This window comes from Dendrobates tinctorius, unplaced genomic scaffold (assembly GCF_039654945.1).
Source record: "Dendrobates tinctorius isolate UK_male_01 unplaced genomic scaffold, ASM3965494v1 ptg000035l, whole genome shotgun sequence".
NCBI classification, from domain to species: Eukaryota; Metazoa; Chordata; class Amphibia; order Anura; family Dendrobatidae; genus Dendrobates; species Dendrobates tinctorius.
The window spans coordinates 45,199,615-45,217,301 of record NW_027361703.1 but is presented as its reverse complement, the minus strand read 5'-3'; the positions used below and the strand labels follow the sequence as shown (position 1 = coordinate 45,217,301).

The 17,687-nt window shown below is 44.5% G+C and overlaps 1 protein-coding gene across 2 annotated transcripts in view; it reads left to right on the top strand.

The window, feature by feature from the left end:
- MOV10L1 (Mov10 like RNA helicase 1) overlaps positions 1-17,687 on the top strand; it is a 260,035-nt gene that overhangs the window by 165,040 nt on the left and 77,308 nt on the right. For both annotated transcript variants that reach the window (XM_073573462.1, XM_073573463.1), the window contains 3 exons: positions 5,499-5,569; positions 6,194-6,285; positions 7,584-7,642. In XM_073573462.1, coding sequence (XP_073429563.1) covers positions 5,499-5,569; positions 6,194-6,285; positions 7,584-7,642 — 222 coding nt within the window. The remainder of the gene's footprint in view (positions 1-5,498; positions 5,570-6,193; positions 6,286-7,583; positions 7,643-17,687) is intronic.

The window sequence follows — 17,687 nt, the reverse complement described above, 5'->3', positions numbered from 1 at the left end:
CTGAAGAGGATCGGTGAGGAGAGGGTCGGGGAGGGCTCCTGCGAAGATTTTGGGCTGGAGCCCACAGCCGCAGCACGCCTCGCGGCATCCACTAGCCATGCAAGAGAAGGGCTGGATCCGCAGGAACGCTGCGCCGGTCAGTAGCGCCACCTTTGGTACTGCGCCCCCCCCACACCCCGGTCGGGTAGGGGAAAAATTGAGGCCGGAGCTAGGCCGCGGCCGGAAGTTCCGCCCTCGGGGCCGCGTGTCACTTCCGGCGGCCCGCCCCGCACTCGGCGGCGGTAAAAATCGAGGCCCCGGCTTCGGAGCGGGCTAGGCCGCAAAGTGGGAGTACCGCCCCTAGAGTGATTTTACAGGCTGGTGCGCGCCACAGGTGTCGGCGTGCGATTTAAAGGATGCATCCAGGTCGGGGGGCCACAGGACTTTGGTAAGTGCTGCCCGGGAGGCACGCTATAGGGAAAAACGAGGGGCTACCTCTTCCCCATATCCCCAGCAGCGGACAGCATGTCTGGAAAAAAAGCAAAGACGCACACGTTCTTTTACGCGGCATGCATCTCTTGACGGGCTGCGTTTCCGCGGGCGCAGAGCAAGCATTTATGCGAAGCCTGCGAATCCAAACGCGCCCAGGAGCCCTACCCTGCGACCGCGACCAATGTGTCAAATCCCCCGGAGTGGGCCCGATCACTTTCACAGTACATGGCGTCGCTTGCGAGAGCAATAGAATCCCTTCAAGCCCCAGATAGGGGCAGGGACAGTGTCTCGCCATCTTTAGAGGGAACCTCCACCTCACAGGAGCCTCTGGCCTGCAGGGGCCGCCCTCACTCCAGGCAGACCCGGGGGAAACGAATCCACATGGTGTCGCCCAGTCCATCCGGTGCCTTCGGCATCCGTAAGATCTGCTTCTCGCTCCCCGTCACCAGTGGTTGATAGCGAGCAGACCTCAGATTGCGACTCAGACGAGCCCATTGACCTGGACACTCAAGAGTCTCATGAAACAGTGGACAGCCTCATAGAAGCCATCAATCAGACCCTGCGGATTGAGGATGATACCGCAGCGGCTACGGGGCATAAAGTGGCATGTAAACGAGTGAAGCGGCCGCACAGAATTTTTTCCTCTCACCCTGAGTTTGAGGACAAAGTGCAGCGGCACAGAGAACGTCCAAAACGGCATTTTTCTCGGGTTAAAGGGCGCTCGAAAAGCGTTATCCGTTTGCTCCGGACCTCCGTAAACAATGGAGGGAATCCCCGATAGTGGATCCTCCGGTTTCACGCCTGGCCACTAAGACCCTGTTATCTAACCCTAGGGTTCCCTCCATTAAAGGTCCCACAGACTGCCTTATTGAGAGCCTAGCTCGTTCAGTATATGAGGCGTCAGGGTCTGCACTCGCTCCCTCGTTCGCAGCAACTTGGGTAGCCTAGGCTTTGATATCATAGTCAGAAACATTAAACAAGGTCGCGCAGGAGCAGGATCTACCTGCAGAGATCTCGGAGGTCACAGGTCAGATGACTATAGCCGGAGTTTATGTATTGAATACGATCTGAAGAGCCCTATGGTTGAGGACATGGCGGGCTGATTCTACTTCCAAGAAGTCCTTGACTTCCCTGCCTTATCAGTGCGGCCGCCTATTTTTGGATCAACTTATCTCCGACTCCACAGGAGGAAAGAGCGGGTTTCTCCCTCAACAGAAGGTTAAATCGTTTTTTCGTCACCCGGTTCAGGCACGTTTTCGGGCCTTTCGCAGTACCACCGGCCAGTTTAGGCCGGGCGTGACGGCATTGGTCAGGTGGCGGCCGCTAAGCAGCCTGAGCCTGGTCCGGGGCCCGAATAGGAGACCGGTCCAGGGTCATGCGTTAAAAGACTCCGGGTGGACTACGGGGCCCAATTCCACCACCTCAGGCCGCCCCAATCAGGATAGGGAGCGGCAGGTCATATAGAGCCAACCCATTGGGGAGAATGCGTGCTCAACAGACCAGATCGAGGGGACCCAGATCCTAAGGATCATCGGCCAAATGACTCGAGGTCTTTACCAGACGACACCAGCAGAGTGGTCGGCCGCCTACTCTGTTTTCACCACGTCTGGGCCAACATCGCTCACCACGCATGGGTAAAAGAATTGGTGTCCTCAGGTTACAAAATAGAATTTGTCAGATACTCTCCAAGATTGTTTTTTCTTTCCCGGCTTCCCAGGGTGGATATCCAGGTAAGGGCTCTATTGGGAGCCATCAAGTCGCTCCTGCACAACGGAGTCATTGTTCCAGTAACGGAACGCGAAAGAGCTCAGGGGTTCTATTCCAACCTTTTTGCGGTTCCCAAAAACAACGGGTCTGTCAGGCCTGTTTATGGACCTAAAGCTTCTGAACAAATTCATCAGGATCAGACATTGCCGGATGGAGTCTCCATTCAGTCATAGCGGTCATGGAGCAGTGAGAATACTTGGCCTCAATTGACAGCCAGGATGCATTTCTGCATATTCCCATTTTTTCCTCCTCATCAGAGGCGGCTACGCTTCGCCATCAGCGTTCAGCATTTTCAGTTCGTAGCGCTACCCTTCGGGCTAGCCACGGCTCCCAGAGTGTTCACAAAAGTTATGGCAATTGTCAGGGCCACACTGCATTCTTGAGGCATAGTCGTCTTGCCTTATCTGGATGACCTCTTGGTCAAGGGCCCGTCAATACGGGCATGTGAGGAAGGTGTCAACATCACGCTAGATACTCTTGTCGCTTAGATGGTTGGTCAATGCAAAGAAATCATCCCTTGTGCCAGCTCAGAGGATCTCCTTCCTAGCAATGATCCTCGACATTTGCTGAAGGTTGATAATTCTCCCTCAGGAAAGGGCACTAGTCTCCGGCAGGGAGTCCGGACACTACGCCAACCAGTCCCTTATACCATCCGATCCGCGATAAGGATCCTAGGGAAAATGGTGGCAGCAATCGAAGCGATACCTTTCGTCCAGTTCCACCTTCACCCCCTGCAGCACGCCTCGTGTCAGCCTGGGACAAGAATCCTTTCACGCTCAATCGGCGGTGCAAACTGTCCTTTCAAGTCCGGCAGTCGCTCGGATGGTGGATAACCAGTTCCTCTCTGGCCCAGGGGAAACCTTTCCCCCCATGTCATGGGCTGATAATGACAATCGACGTCAGTCTCCTCGGTTGGGGAGCGGTGTTTCGCCACCACACAACCCAGAAACGGTAGTCGCCACAGGAGGCACGCCTCCCGATCAACTTATTGGGGATACGAGCAATTCGGCTGGCTCTGCAGAAGTTTTCATCACTTTCTAGCAGGCCACCCCGTCCGGATTCCATCGGACATCGCCACGGCGGTGGTTTACATAATTTGTCAGGGGGGCACCCGCAGCAGAACAACCATGCGCGAGGTGGAGCACGTTCTTCAGTGGGCCGAAACAAACCACTCGGTGATTTCGGCTGTCCACATCCCGGGTGTGGAAAATTGGGCCGCAGACTTCCTCAGCCGGCAGGGTCTTGCATCCGGAGAGTGGTCTCTACATCCTGAAGTTCTTCAACGGATTTGTCAACTGTGGGGAGCTCCGGATGTGGACCTGATGGCTTCCAGAGTGAATGCCAAGGTGCCCACATACAGTATGTCGCTCGGGCCAGGGACCCGCAGGCATTCGCGGTGGACGCGTTGGTTCTGCCATGGAACCAGTTTCGCCTCCCATATCTATTTCCCCCTCTGCCACTACTCCCGAGAGTCAGCAAAGAGATCAAGACGGAAAGGGGGCCGGCGATTTTGCTGGCCCCAGACTGGCCCCCGTTGAGCGTGGTACGCAGATCTAAGGCAGCTGCTCGCTGATGTTCCTGGGCGCCTGCTAGAGCGCCCAGATCTACCGTATCAAGGGCTAATTTGCCACCCGAACTCAGGGACCCTGTGTTTGACGGCAGGGCCATTGAATCTTGGATTCTACCCCAGGAAGGGTTCGGGAGCAAGGTGGTCGCTACAACGATGAGCGCCCGGAGGCCTGCTTCAGCATGAATTTACCACCACACCTGGAAGGTGTTCTTTGCTTGATGTCGAGGCCGCGGTGTTTCTCCGCTAAGATTCTCGATCTCCAGCATCTTGGTTTTTCTCCAGTCGGGCTCAGAGAGCCCGGATAGCTCAGTCGGTAGAGCATTAGACTTGGGCTTTGCCCCAGGTTTCCGCAGGAGACAAATGTCGGCCTGTTCCAGTGCAGGGTTGCTACCAATTTGCAGGTGAAAACTTTTCATCCGGGGAGTGTCCCACTTGATACCTCCCTAGATGGCGCCGATGGACGCCTGGGTTCTTAACATGGTCCTAAGTGTTCTGCAGGTAGCTCCATTGGAACCGCTTCAGGATATCGCTTTGAGGTACCTTTCCTGGAAAGTTGTTCCCCTAGTGGCCATCTCTTCCATCAGGCGGGTTTCAGAGCTGGCGGCTCTTTCCTGCCGAGCTCCGTTCCTCACTTTCCATAGGTATAAGGTGGTCCTCAGAACAGCCCCTCCTTTTCTGCCGAAGGTCGTGTCCTCTTTTTCACATCAATGAAGATGTTGTTTTGCCTTCATTTTGTCCAAGCACCGGTGCACCGTGTGGAAGAAGGCTCTTCACACGTTAGACCTGGTAAGAGCCCTCCGGAGGTACGTGTCGCGGACGGCACCCTTTCCTCAGACGGACACGCTGTTCGTGCTCCCTGAAGAACGCAGGAAGGGACTCGCTGCCTCAAAGTCGACCATAGCCAGATGGTTTCGTTTGACTATTCAGGAGTCCTACTGCATTAGAGGCACGCTGATTCCAGCAGGGATCAGAGCGCACTCTACCCAGGCAGTGGGCGCCTCTTGGGCGCTTCGGCATCAGGCTTCGACGTAACAGGTTTGCAAGGCAGCAACCTGGCCCAGCCTGCACACATTTGCCAAACATAATATCCATGCTCAGGCCTCGGCGGATGCAAGCCTGGGTAGAAGGATTCTCCAAGCAACGGTGGCGCACCTTTAAACAGGAGGTGCATGTAGCTTGGATCGGTGAGTCAATCTCCCACCCAGGGACTGCTTTAGGACGTCCCACAGTATCTGTGTCCCCCAATGAGACGAAGGAGAAACATGGATTTTTGTGAGCACTCACCGTAAAATCCTTTTCTCCGAGACGCTCATTGGGGGACACAGCACCCACTCTATTAGCCAGTTGGCTCTTGTTTTGTTTAAATTAATGTGTTTACCCATTTTGATAGAAGGGAGGGGGTTTCCTTTGGACATGTTGTACCTGTATTAAGGCTGATTTGTTGTCCTCCTACTGCTTTGGCACCAAACTGATTTCCGCTCGCAATAGGGGCGAGGGTGTATACTGCGGAGGAGGAGCTAACCTCTTTTTTTCACTTAGTGTCAGCCTCCTAGTGGCAGAAGCATACACCCACAGTATCTGTGTCCCCCAATGAGCGTCTCGGAGAAAAGGATTTTACGGTGAGTACTCACAAAAATCCATGTTTTTGAGCTGTGTTTAATGTTCCATGTGTGTGTTTTGTGATATCCAGGTGACAGGGTCCTGTTGAAGAACCACATGTATAGCAATCCAGTGGTAGAATTTGTTGGCTTGGTTGCTGAAGTAAGTTTTGCTGTAACACAGTCTTTTTGGTCTTTCCTTTTTAATTGCCTGTGCATTATTTATTGTAACTCTGAGTGTCCTGTGCTGTATGATATTGCATGCTATTAGGATCACCCAGGTCATATAAATAATGCATGTACTTGGAGCAGTGATGCTGACGCTCATGGAATGACTTGTGCATTACTTCAGATTATGCAGAACATTCCATGTTGATGCTTTTATTCATAGTCCTGGTATTACGGTTTTAAAAATTCATGTTTGGATAGAAAGTGCCTGTGCTATAAAACAGGGAAGCTACTTATTTCACAATTGATCTATAGCATATTCCATAATTCCCTCTCAAGTCATAATAGGGCTGTGTATATATTTTCTACAGCATGCTCTGCTTGTTTGTCTTCTATTATGTCTCAATAATGTTGAGTAAATTGCAGCCGCGCTGGTATTTTCTCGTTGAATAGGTACTTATGCTACGAGAGGCTCCAGCTGCTTACTTTGAACACACGCCAAACAAGGGCAGTTATTTAATGATGAATAAAACTACACAAGTGCTACATGTTGTTGGCTACAAGTGCAATCAAAAACAGCAGAACACATTTTGTAAAATAAATCTTTAATCTTTTCTAGATACATGACGAGGAGGTAGCCCTGCGTGTTAACGCAAACTTGGAGCAGTCCTATAACTATGAACCAATGGAAGTCGAATTCACAGTGAACAGGCAATGTGTCCATAAACTATACTATGAGCGTCAATAGCCTCTACGGGCTCAGTCTCTTCTATGACGATTGTGTTCACATACATTTATAAACCTCTTCTATGTTTTTCTTTTCTTCCTCTCTAATTAATGCTAAATTAACGCTCAAATAGTTGAGAAGAGGGACATATGACATCCTTTGTTTGCCAAAGATAGTAAGGATTGCTTCACACTGCATTTAGGGATGCCCTCCGTGGTCCCATTGCAAAATGGGATGCGGACCTATGCACTGATGGGGCCATAGACTGTAATGGTGCCAGCAGAGCAAACGTATTCTCTGTTGTGCATCATTGTCGGGAGGGTACCCCCTACTGGAGACTTACACGTGGTAAACTGCTTATGAGTCTCTGCCTCCCGTAGGTGTACATTCCGGAAAATGATGTACAGCAGAGCATCCCAGATCCCGTTTTGCGGGGTGTTCAGGCGTAAACGCAGACAGGCCACTGAACGGGTGCATAGATGCAATGTGAGAGCACCATAAAGCAGCGGCTTATTTCAGGGGCTGTGATGCTCTGCTTAGGCACTATTCACAAGTCCTATAATTCTTTCCATTTTTGGATCTGTTTTGAGATAATAAAAACAAATAAAATGTTTCAATATAGAACTAATTAATTTGATTGGGATCAGATAAATCATAAAATGTCTGTTTGCTTCTTTTACCCACCACAATCAATCTTTTTGGCTGGATCAAAAAATGCCTGCACTCCTCACAATTATTTTGTGTGGCTCAGATCTGATCACAAACAAACAAAGTCACCAGACACATAGGTCATAAAGAATTATCCCCGCTCTCCCATAGAAGATGTCAGCATTACTTTGTTACTGTATGTATATTGATTGCTCACCAGCCTCTTTGTTGTTTATGTATTACGTCTATTTACTGCATGTACTTGTCATATGTTCCCACTCACCCTTGGTTATTCAGGTGAACGCTCTCTCCTTGCTGTACCAGTTTGTTTCCTCATCTTTTTCTCCTCTCTGTGCCATATTGTATGATACATTTTGATATCTTTATATGTGATATTGTTTAATAATAAAATATTTTTTTTGTGTTTTATACTTCTGGTGGTGTTTCTGTACTCCGTTTTCTTGGTTTGTACACTTTTGGGAGTATTCCACATTTCTTTTTATGAAATTTGGTGAATCTATATAGGAGTGAGGTATTTTCCCCTCTTGGCCGTTGTGATACTTTACTGCTTATTTGACTTTTGTTTAAATTAAGACTATATGGAAGATTAACGTATTTTTGTCATTCTTTATAGAACCAGTAGCAGACGGTGTCAATTTGCTGTAGAACAAGCAGAACATCTTGGACAAGCTGGTAAGTGGTGACCTTAGAAGAGAGCTGCTTAGAACCTGTTACTTCTGCGTTTCTGCAATTTGTTCAGGGATTCCGCCTGATTCACATTACAAACAGGATTCAGGCGAACCCTTCATGAATTCATAGACTGTAGTGATCGTTTGTTGTCATGTTTCTTTCCATCTTTTTTGATGGGCACAGAAATGTCTGCTTTTCTCTATCCATCTGAAATGACAGATGCTGAACTGAAGGGAAAAAACAGCCCAAAAAGGGTAGAACAAGGTGTTCAAAACCTGGGAATGTACCGCATTTTTTTTTTTTTACTTCAAATTCTTAGAAAAATAGCAGAAAAAAGGCAGAGATGTTTACCTGCCCAGGCCTCCATTTAACACAGGTGCAAGAAAGCAGATGAGACAACCACTCTCAGCTTGACAATCCATGGAGGGGGTAGTTGCTTGGCATATTAATGCACAAAAAAGGTCTGTATTCAGTGCTCTTCACATACAGGTGATGCAGAGCATCTGGCTTACAGCCTGTTGGTGACACCCATACTCTTAGATCTGGTGGGCTGACCAATGCTATCCAAAATGCATCCCATGTGAACAGTCACTGTTTAGTGTTAGGACTCGCAAGCGTGAAGACCCTTGATGTGAGTTGCGAGCTTGCATATTTTGACCATAATATCAACTAATACCTCACACATTTTTGTATGTCTTTTGCACTTTATTTTTCAGGGTGCAGCCGGGCCCATTTGGCTCTATAAACTGTGGTGTCTGTTCACACAGGATGCATTTTGGATAGTGCTGGGCAGCCTGCCTGATCTAATAGTATGGACTTCACCAAGCCAGATGCTCTGCATCACCTGTATGTGGACAGCGCCGCATACAGACCTTTTTTGTGCTTTAATATGCCAAGGAACCACCCCCTCCATGGATTGGCAGGCGAAGAGTGGTTGTTTCATTGGCATTTTTGCACTTGTGTTAAATGGGTCCACTGCATCCTGTTAGTGCATTTTGTTTGGAGGCCTGGTCAGGTAAACATCTCTGCCTTTTTTTCTGCTGTTTTTTGAATTTTTTGGAGGATTTTTAGCAGGGCTGTGGAGTCGGAGTCGTGGAGTCGGAGTCGGTGCTCATTTTGGTGGAGTCGGAGTTGGAGTCGGTATAAAATGGACCGACTCCGACTCCTAAAATATATAATAAATTGGGTACAGTAATTCAATGCAGGATGTGCTGAATATTTTTTCATAGGAGTTTGGGAAAGTTATGAAATGTCCTATAAATGGCTGTTATATTCCTGATCTAAGGCTACATTCACACACAGCGTTTTTCCTGTGTTTTTTGAGGATACGTTTTTCAGCTGCAAAAGCTGATCATCTTTTTAAAAAACTGCATCACCTGAAAGGTTTTTGAGCTCATAGATAATGTTTTCAATAGCAAAAGCAGATTAGAAATCTGCTCTATCTATATATCCATTTATCCATATCTGTCTATCCATATCGTATCTGTACCAAAAAGAATGAAAACCGGGTAGTACACCAATATATATTCTGTTCTATCTAAATATCTTGATTATTGGATCATAAAAATGATTAAATGTCTGAGGTTCACATTGTACTACAATAAATTTTTCACTTAAATATAAGCAATATGTGTGGGAGTCGGAGTCGGTGTAAGGGAAATTGAGGAGTCGGAGTCGCAGGTTTGGCTTACCGACTCCACAGCCCTGATTTTTAGGTCCTCTTTTTGTGGTTTTGCTGTTTAGTGCTTCAAATTCTTAGAAATGAAAGTTACAATTTAAAGCGTGCACATATGTACGTCCATATACACTCCATTGTATCAATTGTTGTTAGTGCAGCGACAAGGTTTTCTTTTGCTTACTGTGATTTTGTGTAAGGCTCTGTTCATTGCATTTCTGTAATGTGTTCAAAGGTTGCCACCTGAGTCCCCCTAAAAACCGGATTTAGACAAACTCAAGAGGCACTTGTCAAACTGCACACTAAACTTGTCACGGAGTCCAGAGACAAAACGGCGCTACAAAATCAGGAAGGGGGAGCAGGCGACGTTCCACTCCGCGTTTACTCCTACTTCTATAGTCCTGACAGTATGGTGACAACAGCACGCCCTATATAAGGGATCGAAAATACAAAGAAAATTCCATGAACAAAATATACAAATACATTTATAAACATTTAATGCTCATGTAATTCCTTTTATTCAAAACTGGAGGGCCCAAGGCTTCCTATTGGAGCAAAATTTATGTCCATCCCTTTCTCATAACCCAGCATAGCGAAGGCCACTGGCATCACCCCATGCTCTTCATGGACATGTTTTTAATTGCTTTGTGGCACCGACACCAGTATGAATGGAGCAAAAATGTTCTCTAAAATCTGATTGTTTTTGCCTATACAAAAAAAATGTGTTGGGTGAAAATATCCATAGCACTTGCGCTCAACAATCCAAATATTCCAGCACATCTTCTTACTTGAAAATAGAATCTTTGTTGAGAAATCTTCATTAAAAATCCAAAAGCAGGATACAGTTTAAAAAACCATGGTGAAGACAGACATTTACGCGTTTCGACTCGACAGAGTCTTACTCATAATGACCACATACTAAAAATTCCCAACCATATATCCTGCGCTAGGAACTGAAGACAAATCAGTATGCACCTGATGAATTAACTCACTGTGAACCGCAAATAAACTCAAGAGATCATATGCTTGCAAACAGTACCATCAAACCATCTATATGTAAAGGCAACCAACCCAGTATATATTATAAACAGAATTGTAACGTATGAGACCCAAACAAAAAGAGAAAAAAAAAAAAAAATTAAATAAAAAAAATATTTTTTTTTCTTCTTCAATATAAAAAACTTAGATCATTTTTCAAATTTAAACCACCAGGCGTTCTTGTCTGCAAACACAGAATCCATTTCGCCTCACATTTTCGTAATTCATATGTTATATTACCTCCTCTGAATTTTAGATTTGGTTTATCAATAGCCATAACTTTTAAATTAGATTCATCACCCCCATGCATTTGCAAAAAGTGGAGATGCACCAGAGAGATATCTAAATTCTGTGTGTGTGCACTATCCCTTAAATAATCCTCCCTATTCCTCATATAAGTTTTTCTCTTGGCATTCTCCAATATTGATTTTTTTATATCCTCTGCATAAAAAACGTTTCTCAATAATTTGGCATTCAGCAGAATATAAAGCCTCCGTTGTACAGCAGCGTTTAGCTCTAATATATTCTCCAGTAGGGATATTATTAATGATATGCTTCGGATGATTACTTGCTGCATGTAAGAGGGAATTTCCACACACTGGTTTCCTATATAGACCACAGCTGATATTTTTCTCATGGGAATTACCCGTGAGTTGAAGATCCAAAAAGGAAATAGTGTGTGGATTTTGTTCAAAGCTGAAAGTCATATTGCAGGGATTGTTATTGAGATATGCAATAAATGCACTAATTTCAATTTTATCACCCCTCCAGATCACCGGGACATCATCAATATAACGTGTATAAATATAGATGCTATCCAAAAAAGGATTTAAATCACTATATATATACTGTTGTTCAAACCAATTCATAAAGATAATAGCCAGGGAGGGGCTAAATTTGGCCCCCATTGCACAACCTTGAATCAGTAAATAAAATTTCTTAAGAAACATAAAATAATTATTTTTCAAAAGAAAATTTGTAACACTGATGATAAAATCCTGGTGATCTGGGGTATAACAAGAATATTTGTCAAGTTGGTCTCTTAAAGCCATAAGAACCAAACTGTGAGGAATTGAGGAATATAGGGATGCAATGTCACATGTCAGCCATTGGTAATTCTCAGACCATTCAAGATTATGCACAAGATTCAAAACATGCTTGGAGTCCCTGATATAACTAGGCGATTGGTATGAAATTGGTTTTAACCTATCATTTAACCACTCGCCAAGATGCTCAGTCAGCGAGTTAATACCCGACACTATTGGGCGTAGTGGGGGTGGAAAAATGGACTTATGTGTTTTAGGAAATGCATGAAACAATGGAGTTTGTATATAATCGGGCTGAAAAAAATCACACTGTTTTTGATTAATAATCCCCAAAAAAAACACCTTCTGATAAGGACTTTAAAAAGCCCCTAATTCGTTCTATAGGATCATGATTTAAATGCATATAGATGTTAGTATCTTCCAGCATCATGTAAATCTCTCGTTCATATAAACCCCTATCCAACACAACCACAGAACCCCCTTTGTCAGAATTTTTAATAATGATGTTAGGATTAACCTGTAGTTTTTTTCAGTGAGTCTTGTTCAGCTTTAGAGAGATTAAAACTAGATTGTTTTTGTTCTCTCAGCTTATGAAGTTCAGACTCAACCAAATACTGAAAATCATCCATACTGGGGGTCCGTGATTGTGTAGGATAGAACTGAGAGTTAGGAACTCTAGTAGAAAAATTTTGTTCGTCCACCTTAGACTCATTTTCTGTACATAACTACAAGTTCATGACTCTAATTTGTTCAGGAAAAGTAAGCAAATCATTAGAGAAAAACTTAGTCCTATTACAGCTAGGAGACTTATTAAGACTTTCTTCTTTATAATAATGTTTATTCGGACTCCCATGACAGCACCACGAGAGTGGGGATCCTCCCTTCAGGAACAGAAAACCTACATATACAAAAGGGCGGCACCTCTCCCATGCATCAGTTGGTTTCCTGTTCCTGAGGGGACGGGATCCTACAGACGAGATGCTGGATCCCAGGCCGGCCGGTGCAGGTAGCGAGGGGGTCTCCTACCTCGGCCTGGTGCGGAGCTCCTGGAGGACGCCATGGTGGCCCGGGATGGGTGGCACGGTGGTGGTGTGTGCAGCAGGGAGCGGGCGTCCAGAGGATGTCCGTCTCCATAGAAGATGCCGCCGCCGGTAAGTATGCCCCCCGGGGGCTCCCGGCTCCGGCGGCGCGGTCGCAGTGGTCAGGGGGGGCCAGCGCGGCTGCAGGGTGCTAAGGCCGGGGAGCGCTGCATATTGGAGCGCCCGGGCGTCCCGCGTCACTTCCGGTGACGGAGTAGCGGTGACGTCAGGGGGCGGAGCCTGAGAGCGCTTCCGGGTCGGCGGCGCCACTGCGCAGGCGCGAGGACCCAAGATGGCGGCGCCCATCGGTGAAGCGCCGGTTCACCTGCTAATAGTGGCGCCAGCTGGGTAGAGGGCACGGCAGGAGGATATCTGCTGTCCGGAGGAGGAGTATATAGGCAGGACCCTAGATGGGTGCCGTGCCTTGGCCACCTTATTGCACGCAGTAATGGAGAGCATCAGGAGCAGCAGCGGCAGGAGCGACAATCATCACTGCCGCCCCTGGATGACCTTCGGCAGGTCAAACAAAAGAAGGAGCCCCGTGACAGTAAGGAGCGTGCGGGACGAAGTGACCAGTCCAGTCATAAAGGCTCCTCTAGACGGACAGGAGCATCGGCTGAGAAAAATCCCACTAATTCTCTGGTACTTAATTGTGGCACTGGTAAGTGATCTACGTGAATGTTCACTCAGTGACGGGGCCTCCCTCTATGTTTTATTTTAGGGGAAGAAGGCCATGAGTAAAACCAAACACAGAGAATGCGCACTTTGTGCGTGCCCGTTACCAGACTCATGCCCCAAAAGGTTGTGTCCCCCCTGTATCCAGCAGACAGTGGCGGAAGAGTCGCCCGTTGTAGCTGCAAGCTTAAGGGACATAGTCAGGGCAGAGATGAAGGAAACCCTGAAATCCATGTCCCAACCAGAAAGCTTAAGGGGTGGGGACCCTGTGGAGTCTGATTCCTCAGTAGAATGGAGAAGTAGGGGCTCCCATGTTTCATCTCCCTCGTCCTCATCCGAAGACGAGGACTCTGGTCGGTTTTGCCTGCTGCTTGACCGAGTAGACAAGCTGGTAAAAGCAGTCAGAGGGACAATGGAAATGGAGGAGCCTAAGCCTCAGTTATCCATGCAGGATGTCATGGTCGGGGGGCTGGAGCAGAGGAAGCGAAGAGTCTTCCCATTGAACGAAAAAATTCAAGATCTGATCCGCAGAGAGTGGAAGAAACCAGATAAAAGAGGGTCGCTACCACCAGCCCTCAAGCGTAGATTCCCCTTCGATGATCCAACAGTGAATAATTGGGACAAGGCCCCCAAATTAGATGCGGCAATCGCGAAGGTGTCAAAAAGATCCTCACTACCCTTTGAGGACATGGAGTCCCTTAAAGATCCCTTAGATAGGAAGGCAGATACCTTCCTTAAAAGTACCTGGGAGATGGCAGCCGGTTCTTTAAAACCAGCACTTGCATCAACATGCACGGCCAGGTCCATGATGGTATGGTTAAATCAAGAAAAAAACATCCAGCCCATAAACGGCAGCGCTTCCCAGGACTCACATCCAAAGATGATATTCCATATTTTTTTATTTCATAGGTTAAAAAAGAGATACAACGCGTTTCGGATACGGTGTATATCCTTCATCAGGTATCATAAAAACACAGTACAAATCCTAATAGTATAAAATTCAGTTACACTTATAGTAGCAACCTTTTATCCCAGTCTCAGAAACTTGATTTAGGGTGTGGACCAAGTTCAGGAACACAGTTCAGGAACACACCCACTGATTGATCCAACCTTGACAACATGGATGCAAGACAGAAAAGAAAAAAAAAAAAAACCCAAAAGGAAAAAAAACCCAGAGAGAAAAAAAAAAAAAAGCAACGTTCAAACTCTCTATGATATCATTCAATCCATTTGGATATAATGTTCCCAGACGATATATCCAAAACGTTTCTTTCCGGTTTAAAAGAGCATTCCTATTTGCAACACCAGAGGGTATCTGCTCCACCGGAGTTGCTTTTATGTTAAAAAAATTTGTTATGTTTAATTAGTAGATGCCTTGAGAGACTATGTTTTAAAAAGCCGTTTTTTGCTCTATTTCTGTGACCATTAATGCGTGACCGCAGTGTCTGCACAGGTCGTCCCACATATTGCAAACCGCAACTGCATGTGATTACATATACAACAAAATCACTGTTACAGCTGAGTCTTTGTGAAATCTCAAAGACCTCACCAGTACTATTAGATTTGATGGTTTTAGCCCCGTGATCTAGGATCCCACAGGTACAACATTTTTTAGAGGTGCATTTAAAAACTCCGGTTCCTTGAGAAACACCACATAAAATTTGATCCATACTTTTTTTATTCAACTGTTTTTTTTAATTTACTGGGGGCCACCAAATTTTTCAAAGTTTTCCCCCTTCTATATGTAATCCCTGGTTTATCAGGGAGATGTTTTCCCAAAACAAGGTCACGCTTCAAGATATACCAATATTTTGAAAGCACAGTTCTTATTACTTTATTTCCCCTATTGAATGTGGTCACAAAATTCAATTTCCAGCGATCATCACTTTTTTCTTTACCAATGGTCAAATTACCCCCCTTCCTATTTTTTCCTTTTAAACATTCTTCCTGTGTTTTTACTTTATCCCTATATGCACTAATTATCAAGTTTTTTGGGTATCTTTTATCCTTAAATTTTCTTTTTAGAATTTTAGACTGAGCTACATAATCAGATTCTCTCGTACAATTCTTTCTTATACGAAAAAATTGGCTGTGGGGTATATTAACCTTCCACTTCTTGTAATGTGCACTGTTAAAATCTGAAAAGCTGTTTGAATCCACCTTTTTGAAGTGGGTTTTTGCAATAATTTTTTTCCCACTATGGCTGATCTCTAGATCAAGAAACACTATTTTTTCTTTATTAATTTGTGATGCAAAGGTAATCCCCCAGGTGTTATTATTGAGCTCCTTTATTAACTGTACCGCTTCCTCCTCTGTCCACTTCCATATAATCAGATCATCAATGAAGCGCTTATAAAGCCTTATTTTGTCATTGAAAACAGGCTTAGAGAGTGACGATGAGGACTCGAATCGCCCCATGAATAAGTTTGCGAAACTTGGCGCGACTCGAGTCCCCATCGCGGTGCCGAGCAACTGTAGATACAGTATGCCTTCAAAAATGAACACATTGTGTTCAAGAATGAATTTGAGACCCTTTAACAGAAAATCTCTTTGTTCAGGGAGCATCTCTGTCTTTGCTAAATAAAAACCCACCACATCTACCCCCATTTCGTGATCTATGTTGGAATATAATGAATTTACATCCAACGAGATAAAGGAATAGTTTTCTTCCCATTCAATATCCCTCAGTTCCTCGATTAATTGTGTGGAATCTCTCAAATATGAAGGAAGAGACTTTACCAGATCTTGTAAAAACAAGTCAATATAATGAGAAAGGTGACAAGTCAAAGACCCAATTCCTGATATAATCGGTCTGCCGGGTGGTTTTTCAGGGTTCTTATGCAGTTTTGGTAAATGATAAAATAACGCCATGGTTGGCGCAGAATTTGTTAAAAACTTTTTTTCTGTTTTATTAAGAATATTTCTCTCATAGGCTTCCTTGATCATATGGTGATAGTCCCGGACAAAGCATTGTGTGGGATCTTCTTTTAAAATTTTGTAATATCTCATATCAGACAATATGTTCAAAGCTTCCTCAATATAGTCAGATCTGTTTTGCACAACTACTCCCCCCCTTTATCAGCTTGTCTTATTACTATATCTGTGTTTTTTCTCAAATTCTCCAATGCCACTTTTTCTCTTTTAGAGATATTGTTCTCCTTTTTTACCTTGTTTTTTTTCCCAATTCCATGCTTTTCAATTTTATTTTTATTATTTTCCCACTTCCTAAATTCTTCAGATACTAATGAAAAAAAAGTGTCTATATTTGGTCCTCTGTGTTGATGAGGATTTAATAGAGATTTTGGGTGTACCTCCTTGTGGATATATTCACTTTCTTTGTTTGTCTCTGTTGGGATCAGTATTTTTTTGAGATCCCCAATGTCCCCATTTTTTTCAGTCAACAAGAAATGCCTTTTAAAAGTAAGTTTGCGAGTGTATGCATTTAAATCGAGAAAAAGATCAAATGCATTCATATCTTGAGCAGGGCAGAAACTTAGTCCCCTACTTAAAATTTCCATTTCTGAAAAGGATAAAATGTGGGATGATAAATTGAATATTTTAACCAGAGGCAGATTTGATTGTTTATTAGTTTCTGGGTTCCTTGTTTTTTTATATATTCTCAGATTTCTGTTAGATCCCTTTCCTCTTTTTCCTCTTGCTCTACTTTTCTTTTTTTTTACCTTGATGTTACAGCCGGTGCGAAGTAATTTGTAATGTGATTCTTTTGTATTGGATTTAAAATTTGGGCTGTTTGTGAGGAGCTGATTAGTGGTGGTAAAATTATTTCTGAAACACTTGGACGTGTGGGACCTATCTCTAAAAAAGAGATGTTGGATATTACTGAGGTTGGAGATGGTGTAGGCGCTTGTATTACTGTGGTGAATGTAGATGAGGATTCTGTATTGTCATGGATAGTTAGTTCATGGAAGGGGACAGAGGAGGAAGCGGTACAGTTAATAAAGGAGCTCAATAATAACACCTGGGGGATTACATTTACATCACAAATTAATAAAGAAAAAATGGTGTTTCTTGATCTAGAGATCAGCCATAGTGGGAAAAAAATTATTGCAAAAACCCACTTCAAAAAGGTGGATTCAAACGGCTTTTTAGATTTTAACAGTGCACATTACAAGAAGTGGAAGGTTAATATACCCCACAGCCAATTTGTTCGTATAAGAAAGAATTGTACGAGAGAATCTGATTATGTAGCTCAGTTTAAAATTCTAAAAAGAAAATTTAAGGAAAAAAGATACCCAAAAAACTTGATAATTAGTGCATATAGGGACAAAGTAAAAACACAGGAGGAATGTTTAAAAGGAAAAAATAGGAAGGGGGATAATTTGACCATTGGTAAAGAAAAAAGTGATGATCGCTGGAAATTGAATTTTGTGACCACATTCAATAGGGGAAATAAAGTAATAAGAACTGTGCTTTCAAAATATTGGTATATCTTGAAGCGTGGCCCTGTTTTGGGAAAACATCTCCCTGATAAACCAGGGATTACATATAGAAGGGGGAAAACTTTGAAAAATTTG